Source organism: Mus caroli, chromosome 14 (assembly GCF_900094665.2).
Source record: "Mus caroli chromosome 14, CAROLI_EIJ_v1.1, whole genome shotgun sequence".
Taxonomy (NCBI): Eukaryota; Metazoa; Chordata; class Mammalia; order Rodentia; family Muridae; genus Mus; species Mus caroli.
In genome coordinates, this window is record NC_034583.1 from 50,341,504 (window position 1) to 50,350,884 (window position 9,381).

The 9,381-nt window shown below is 42.7% G+C and overlaps 1 protein-coding gene across 6 annotated transcripts in view; it reads right to left on the reverse strand.

Moving 5' to 3' along the window:
- LOC110309479 overlaps window positions 1-9,082 on the reverse strand; it is a 21,779-nt gene extending 12,697 nt beyond the window's left edge. For 2 of the 6 annotated variants that reach the window (XM_021182161.1, XM_021182163.1), the window contains exons 1-4: window positions 8,627-9,082; window positions 8,282-8,362; window positions 6,172-6,270; window positions 5,760-5,831 (exon numbers count right to left, since the gene is read on the reverse strand). In XM_021182161.1, the coding sequence (XP_021037820.1) occupies window positions 5,760-5,831; window positions 6,172-6,270; window positions 8,282-8,362; window positions 8,627-9,016 (642 nt within the window). In that variant the 5' untranslated portion in view covers window positions 9,017-9,082. Of the gene's footprint in view, window positions 1-5,246; window positions 5,690-5,759; window positions 5,832-6,161; window positions 6,271-8,281; window positions 8,363-8,626 lie in introns of those variants that run through there. The other 4 variants (XM_021182164.1, XM_021182165.1, XM_021182167.1 and 1 more) reach the window with 4 other exon arrangements.
- Window positions 9,083-9,381: the final 299 nt, after the last annotated feature.

Below are 9,381 nucleotides of genomic sequence, written 5' to 3' on the forward strand. Positions count from 1 at the left end.
AATGGAAAGAGAGGCCCATTGGACTTGCAAACTTTATATGCCCCAATATAGGGGAATGCCAGGGCCAAAAGAATGGGAAAGGGTGGGTAGGGAAGTGGGGGGTGCTATGGGGGACTTTTGGGATAGCATTGGAAATATAATTGAGGAAAATATGTAATAAAAATATTAAAAATTTTTAAAAAAAAGAAATATCATCTGGGATCATCTATAATTAATTCCCTCTATCCAAGGAACAAGAAACATTGTGGGATAGGGTCCAGAAAGAATGTAAGAGGCACTAAGTGCTGTGAATGCCAGCTTCTAAACACATTAACTCATAGATGCTTTGGTTCCTATGTAGACCTTTACAAGATCAAACCAGTAAAAATTCCATCATGGATGTGTGAAGGGCCCTTTTGACCTCACCATTAGTGGAGGAGTTATTGGCTTTTGGTGGCTCAGAGGGAGGGGAGGAAGGGAAGGAGGGAGAATTGTTCTCCTGTGGGGGTATGGCTGCTGGTAGATTGCCTATGCCACAGTGAATGGCCTCCTTGCTCTTGGCTATGGCTATGATTAACTAACTTGCTTCCAATTCCTGTCTTGACTTCCCTACAATGATGAACAGTAACTGACTTGCCAAATAAATGCTTTCTTGCTCATCTGCTTTTTGTTGGGATATTTTATCCCAGCAACAGACTATAATTAGGGCAGAAATGGGTGTTAATGTACAAAGAGCCATTACTGTGAAAAACCTGACCATGTTTTTCCTAGTACTGTGGAAGAGATTCAAACTTCAGGCTAGAGAAATTGCTAAATGTTGAGCATTTGGCATAATGATCCTCTCCAGTGGGAGCTTGAAGCATAAGAACTCTGACAGAAATGTGGACAGTGGAAGCCCACCTCATAATATTTCAGAGGTAACAAAGACTTCATGGAGAATTAGCATAGGGGCCATTTGTTTGATATTTTATCCAAAAAAAAAAGTGGCTTATTTTGTACCTGTATTTTGAAAAGCTAAATGAGGTTGAAATAAGAGAAAATTTCATGTCAGGAGTGCATTCTAATTGGGCTGAGAAGTGGTGTCAGGTCTGGCACGGCCTTGGTAGGGGTGGAATGATATGGTTCCTGCCCCTGGGACAGGGCCAACAAGGTATGTGTCTCCATGAGTACAGATGTCTACTGTGGGCATAAAGCTTGCTGCATAATACTGTTCATATTTTTACATTCCTCATTCAAGTCATGTCCTCCCTGTTAACATTAATGACTCCATGATAATCGGAGTACACACAAGTCTGGGAGGTGAAGGTGTGGCTAATGTCTCAGCAAAACATTAAACACTGGGTAAGGACTGAAGGACAGCCCTTAAGGAAAAGAACTCTAAAACTATGAGTTCAAAAATATATAATTTCTCAACTATGCAAAATATAAGGGTGCAGTATGAATTAAATGAGGGACTTCATGAATCTAAAAGAACAAAAGCATCTATACTATGAGCCAGCTTGTCAGAAGATACTAAGGAAAGAGATAAAGAGGTTTAGGAAATGGTAATTGTGGGAGATCCCCTGTTTGTTTGTGCTTACAAGAGCAGGCAGATGCCTGAGTTCAAGGTAGGCCTGGGACAGAGCAAAGTTAGGACCACGCATGGTAAAAATGATAATTTCAGGGTGGAGCCCCACTCAACTGGTTTATCCTCTGTGCTTAAGGGAGGCAGGCAAATCTCTGAATTCTTTTGCAATGTTAAAAAAAAAAAAAGTGTGTATGTGTGCTTCTTTTCTCCTAAGAATCAAGGTGTTAGGGTCACAGGATGCCAATTCATAGGATATCAAAAGGTTACCTGGAGCAAATGACTGGACTTACGATCTGCAAGAGATGAGCTATCCAGACAATTTTTTTAGAATCGCAAGAGAGAACTGCTTGGAGAACTGTCTGGAGCAGAACACAGAGAGAGAGAGAGAGAGAGAGAGAGCCGTCTGGGGATCTCCAGAGAAAGCAGAACAGAGAAAATGCGACCTGGAAAGCTGTCCGGAGCAGAACATAGGCCACCAGCTGGGATCCATGATTTGACTGAGAGTCCTTTGTTTGTTGCCACTCCCAGACACACTTTCACTCAGAACCCCTCTCCATCCTGAGGCTGGTCCTTGGCAAAGTGGCTGTATTTGTTAAAGAAATCAGGTTCCACTGAAGTGATACCTTTTCTGGGACAGAAGCTGAGTATTTCCACAGGGTGGGCTCGCAGAAGCTAGCAACGGAACTTGCCAGTGTGGTAAGCATTCTATTACTAGTTCTGTGGTGAAGTTGCGAGACTGGTGGCGTCAAAGATACCAGCTGAGTCCAGACACAACGTGGTTGTAGGGTTAGGGTCCCTGCAGAGAGTTCTTGAGAGACCAGTGTGAAAACACTGTTGAAATGGAGCCCCTAGGGTATTTGTGATTCTAGGACTGTGGCAATGCATTCAAATAAAAATAATCTCTTACAGTCTAAGGGATTTGACACCCAGAGTTAATAGTACATGTTGAAGTCATTTAGGCCTGATGTCGTACCATGTACTCATTCAGCCTGTTTAACCTGCCTTTAAGAGAACAATGTATCCTTCATAAATACAAACTTTATATGCCCCAGTACAGGGGAACACCAGGGCCAAAAAATTGGGAATGGGTGGATAGGGAAGTGGGGGGGAGGGTATGGGGGACTTTTGGGATAGCATTGGAAATGTAATTGAGGAAAATACGTAATAAAAAATATTAAAAATTAAAAAAGAGAGAGAGAGAGAACAATGTAACAGTCAACTTTACTTGCCTGAGATGTCCCATGTGATCAACTTTTACAATCTAAGCTAAGACATAGCTGCAATCTTAACTCTTCCATGCTCTGACCCAGGACAATGCATGTGTATCATTTGCTTAAAGCAGCAAACACAGAGGTTGAAGGAAACCCTATAAAATCTAGCTTTAAGGTTGAAATCATCCATTTATGGATATTGACTGATAAACAGTGGTATTTGTTGTCTGGTCAGTTGGGATCAGTTGAAGCCAGCCACTTAATCACACGTAAAAATCTGTTAGAGGGGGAGCTGGAGAGATGGCTCAGCAGTTAAGAGCACTGATTGCCCTTCCAAAGGTCCTGAGTTCAAATCCTAGCAACCACATGGTGGTTCACAACCATCTGTAATGAGATCTGATGCCAAGCCGGGTGTGGTGGCACACGCCTTTAATCCCAGCACTCGGGAGGCAAAGGCAGGCACTCAAACTGAGTTCGAGGCCAGCCTGGTCTACAGAGTGAGTTCCAGGACAGCCAGGGCTACACAGAGAAACTCTGTCTCATAAAAAAGAAACCAAAATAAATAAATAAATAAATAAATAAATAAATAAATAAATAAATAAATAAAATGAGATCTGATGGCCTCTCCTGGGTTGTTTGAAGACAGCTACAGTGTACTTACATATAATAAGTAAATAAATATTTTTTTTTAAATCTGTTAAAGATTTCTGTGAAGTATTCCTATTCCCTCCCACTACGTGATATTTTCTGTTCAGTCAATAGAGGGAAGCCCTTTGTTAAGAACATACAGTCATACATACAGTCATACATACAGTCATACAACAGACAGACTGATGCACATAGACATACAGTGACACAAGGACAGATTCATAAGATAGCCTTCAGGCAGGCACAGCTTATACAACAGACAGAAGACACAGGGCATGAAGTGGAAAATTCAAATCTGGGCTTGTTTTTGGTTAATGACTCCAAGGGAAATGAAGTTCTTTTATTTCTTCCCTTGATGCTACAGCAATGCATTATCAGTGACTTCGAGTTAATCACTATTTTTTTGATGCATGAACCAGGACCATAGAACATAGGCTACAAGAAGATAGAGATACGAAGTGAGCTTAAGCCTAGAAGAGATGCTGTGTGTGCTGCAGGTAGCAGAGCTGGAGGGATGGGACCCAGAAGACCACATTAAGATCATCAGTTGGTGGATGTGAGTTTTAAGGACTTGGTGTGGGTCCTGATGATTTTGGTTTCATTTTGATCTGATTGTTCCTTGCGATGTCCCAATTCTTCTATTTTGGAGTGGGATTTTTTTTACTCTATACCATTGTATATGCTGGAAGTATGAAACTTCATTTTTATTTTATAGGAGCTCACAGTTGGCATACTTTGGACTTTTTAAGTAATTTAAATTTCTAAAGACTCTGGGGCTTTTAAAGTTGGACTGTATTTTATCAGATTATAACAGAAGAGTTAAAGATGAGGAGTAGAGGGTTATGGTTTAAAGTGATGGGTTTATGTGTCAAGTTGATAGGAGTGAGGGTTGGTTTTAATCATTAATAATACAACTTAGAACCGCCCAAGAGATTACCTAGATTAGGTTTGTCCGGTGACATTTATGTAGGGAATTAATTGTCTTGATCACACTAATTTTGTGTGCTAAGAGTCATCATAACAGTAGATGGTACCATATCATTCCCTGGGTTTAGATCCTGTCCTGTATAAGAGACAAACATGTAGAAATACATTCTCTCTGCTTTTGACTGTATGATGTTGGTTGTGAATGGCTGCTTTCAGTTTCTGCTCTGGTTTTCCATAATGATGGATTTTTGACCTGGGTTATTAAGTCAAATAAACCTTATCTCCCTTCAGTTGCTTTCATTGGGGGTATTTTATCATAGTAAAAGAAATGAAACTAGAATAGGGACTTTTCCTAAAATTTCACTTGAGATTACAGTTTGCCTTACTATGCATACATACAACCAAACCCAGTACAAGCTACATTATCTCTCCTACCTTTGAAGGAATATGTAGCAGAATTATATATGACTGAAACTGTTCAATTTTGTTGGTCTTTAAGGAGAGGAGGAACTTATTCCATGGGTCCGAATGGAATCTGCCCACATAGTACATGCTGGTAAAGGTCTCAGGTACCAAGTGCATTATTGGAAGAGGATTGTGTGCACAGCCCAAACCAAGTAGAGTCCCAGGCCACTGAGCTATTCCTCATGCTTGCCTGCACCACTAGGTCCTGGAAAAGCATTATATATATATAATATATATATATATATATATGCATTATATATATTATATATATATATATGGCAGATATGATCTTAATAGATATTTAGTTAAAAATTGAGTCTATTGAGTATCACCAAGAGTTAAACTAAAGAAAACAAGCCTCATAAACAAGCTTTAGAGAATCTATATTGTGCAATTAATGTAAAGGACAAGTATTCTTCAAATGTTGAAAGTTGATATGAGGCAAAGCTTTCCATCGAGTCTGACTTTCTCTTTCCCTGTACTAAAGAGCCTAAGATCCTCCCAGGGCAAAGAATCTCACATGGGGGACAAGCAAGTCTCTGCTGGTCACAACCACATCACTCTGGAATTCCAGATTACTTCTTAAAGGTCTCGAGCTCCTGAACCTAATGTTTATAGGAGTCCTATTTGCTGACAATGCTAGCTAGCGGCATTGTCTCCAGGTTTACAATGATAAACAAGCAAGTGGAATTTGTTGGCCATAGGTAGGTAGCTTGAACAAGCACAGCCTCTGGTCTCAAATGTGCAGCAGAAGTGGCTGAGCTGTGTTCCTGGCCAGGACAGCCACACCTGTGCTTCTTTGTCTTGATGAACTTGCTATGGAATGTCCTGGCAGATCCAAGTGGCAGCCCGACCACAGGGCAGCCTCTGCCTGTGCACATCAGATTATTATCTGTGAGAGAGAAAGTAGTGTGAGAGGTCTGAGTTTCCTGACATGCGAATGGGGTGAGGTTTTATCTTACCCTCTGCTTTCTCCATCCTGAAATGTTATTTGGTAAAACTTGCGTTCTTGACGAATGACAACTCATTCTGTCCTGAGATAGTTTTCAAACAGATCTAGTTATTATTTGTATTTCCAATTTCATCTCTATATAAACCCATGTTAGTCATGTCGAACTAAATCCACAAGCCTACATTTCTTGAGGCCTTTCAGTGTGACAGGCACCCTGAAGAGTAATCACCAAGATCACTGATTTGCCCCTCCTAACCAGGTCCAGACTACCATAAAGTCTCCAGTTATACCTGGATTGCTGAGCTTGCCAGACAAACCAAGATAAACAAGTGTGAAACTGAGTCCACATTCAAACCCTAGCAAGAATGGACCCTGTCCTGCCCTGTCTTTTTAGGCAGCATCTCCATTGCACCTGTACTTGCCAGTGTTTCCTGAGTGAAGGCATCAAGATCATCCAGGGATTGAGCATCTTCCACTTCATGATTTCCAGTCTCTGTCCCCGGCTGCAGATTCCCCGGTACCTGAAGAAACAGTGAATGAGATTCATGACCAGTTCTAGGTCTCTCAGTTCATCAGGGAAAAGCTAGGTTATTACCCTGATTGTTAGCTGTAAAATCTTTAGGGGCACTGGTTCCACTCATATATCTAGGGTATTTTCTAGGTATGTTCAGATACTGAGAAGAGGCCAATGAGGAAAATGGATACAGTGTTGCTCCAGGAGCATGCTGGCTGTGTCTTCCTTATTCCCATGGACACCAGGTCAGTCTGTATGGGAAGCACAGCCCTGACACTGCTAAACTGCAGGTGTGGCAGGTGGCTCCTTCCATGGAGGAAGATTGGCTCATCAGGACTGACAGAGCACAGCTGGCTTTGCACTGGGGAAAGAGAGTAGGGAACTATTGAACTGAAATGCTAGAACTTGGGTCCAATAGTGAAGGGACAAGGTGAACACGGTGCTCAGAGAAAAGTCTGGAAAAGAGGAAGAGCCCAGAATAGAGATAAGGTGGGATAATGGGGGAAAGTGTGGATCAGAGGGGGGAACAGGAAAGAAAACAGAAAGGACAGATTGGGCTGGGGAGCAGGCTAAAGGCTAGAGCTGACAGGATGTGGGTAACACAGGAGGAACAAGCACTGGCAGAAAGAATGGGAGTCGGGAATTAGGTTTCATAAGGAAAATGCTGGGAAGCCATTTTGTCATCTTGTCAGAAGACACTCTGAACCTTTCTCTTCAGTAAAAACAGAGAGGGACTTTGCATGTTCGAGACCTGCTGTGGCAGTCATCTCCCAGATACCTCATGTCCCACTGTGACTGAAAGAAACTGAAAAACCAATGTCTGCCTCTTGGTCCTATGTATCAACTTCAGCAACCAGGCTAGAGGCCCCCAAGTGGAGTCTAAGAGTGATCAGGGGAGGTATCAAATAAAAGAAGTAGAACTGTAACATTAGCGTGTGCTCCTGTGATAGCATGGTTATCTCCCTTCAGATAGCAGGGCCAAGGCACAGAACAGAAGCAACTTGTTGGGACCTGGGGGAGCTTTCCTGAAGCAGGAACTAGGAAGAGTCAGAGGCTCATGAACATGTCTTCCTAAGGCCTCTCATAGCATTTACAACACTTGTGACATGTGTCAATTATAGAAGACATGCATCTTGCTTCCTATCAATCCACAGACCTGGGCAGGAGATCAGGCTCCTCAGAAGGCACACCAGTCTTTTATTTTAAACACAAACGTATCTTTATTCAATCCAGTCTTCTCAAAGACAACAAATAAGTGGGTTTTGTTGTTGTTGGTTTTTTGGGGTTTGTTGTTGTTGTTGTTGTTCCCAGAGACCATTTCAGTCATCGTAGCTGGTGAAGTTAATATGATATATAATTTTTGGATCATCATCTGCCTTATCTGGTGCTGTTTACTGTTGGTTGTTTCTGTGATATGTTATTGTCTTCTCAACACACACTGTTTTGCAGATTTACATATGTATTTCATATGAAGCCTTTTTTCCTTTTTTTTTTCAAATTATGACTCCATTGTAAACTTTCTGCTGGTTGCTCAGGATTTATAATCCAGATATACCCTCACATAGCACTATACTCCTCTTGAGACAACACAATACATTGTAACTACAAAATGTCCATTCTACTTGAAAGTTGCTGTATAATTAACTCACGAGACAGTAGTGCTTTTCTCTGTAGAGTGTGTGTGTGTGTGTGTGTGTGTGTGTGTGTGTGTGTGACGTGCTCTAATTGAATACTGACTCCTTCATTCCCTGTCTTTTCCTCATCTCTCTTGTGAAGAAGTCTAAACATCTACTGATGTCCTGAACAGTTGCTAGCAATTATCACAACATCCCTGGCCACTGCGCAAAGGACATACTCCACAGTATCTCCCTTTCATGCCAATGAAACTGAATCATAAAATGGCTTAAGACCAGACCCACAACTGAAGCCAGAATCCTGACTCTGTCCAGACTGGCTCCCGGTCCACTTAGCTGTCACCTGTAGTGATGCTGATCTTCCTGGTGCTAAGCCCCACTTACCAAGGATGTGAGGTCACATCTGCTTCCTCCAATTCCAAGCTCTGGGTCTAGAGAACTCTTGTTCAGTTCCTGAAGGATTTGCTGAAAGACATTCAGAAAAGGCTCTCCGATAGCTGAGGAAGTGGTTTCCCTGGGATCCCATTTAGCGAAAGCCTCTAGACTGTTTCTCAGTTGCAGCCAGATTCAGTAAGAGAAATCAGGGGAGATGAGATCCAGGCTATCTGCTGCTGGCTCCATCATCCTGCCTCCTCCGTGTTCACCATGCTGGGCTGCTAGGAAAACAGCCTTTGGCATTTCTGAAGTGAACCAACTGCAAGGATTTCTTGTTTGAGGTTTTTGACTTACCTCCTCTGGCTGAAAGTAGCTAGTCTCCAGATGGGAAAGAGGAACTAGGCAACTATCCAGCAGTGCTCTTGGAGAAGAGGTAGTCATGAGGGTAGACAGGAAGGAAGGGGTCTCGAAATAAGGGGGCTGCTTAGAGGAAAGTTTGTTTACACAGGAGGAACTGGGCATAGCAATCATTAAGGTGGGGAAGTAGGAAGTGTTCCTCAGGGCAGGGAAGGAAGTAGGGTAGAAAACGAAAAGAGGGTTGGTACGAAAGGTAGGCTGAGGCGTGGGAGTCTGAGGTGCAAAGAAATGAATGCTTTTTGGTTGATCAGAGGGCAGAGAAAGATCCTTAGGGGGAACAGGATTGCGTAGACTTCCCAAAATCCTTGGCCGCTTCCTTCTCATCATCCCAGACCCTGAAGAGCTCTTACTTTACTGATGGCAGTTACTGACTGAGCTAGGCCAGACCTGATGTGGCAGTTATGTCATAGGTCAGCTCTCACCTCATTCCATGACAGAATGCCCATTGTGAAGTGCACAGACCCTCCCTCTGCTCCAGCACCCCAGGCTCACCCCGCCCCCAGAGAAATGGGCTCTAGGTGTAAGAGTGACCATGGCAAATGGCACTGAGCATCAGGGCTGTCACATGAGTCTCTGCCATTGGATATGGCTTTCATTGCATTGATGGAGAGTGGTCAGACACATGGGCTAGGTCCATGTGCCTGGGTCTTGGGGCAGCAACTCTAGAATTAGGAACTGGAGAAATGTGTGGA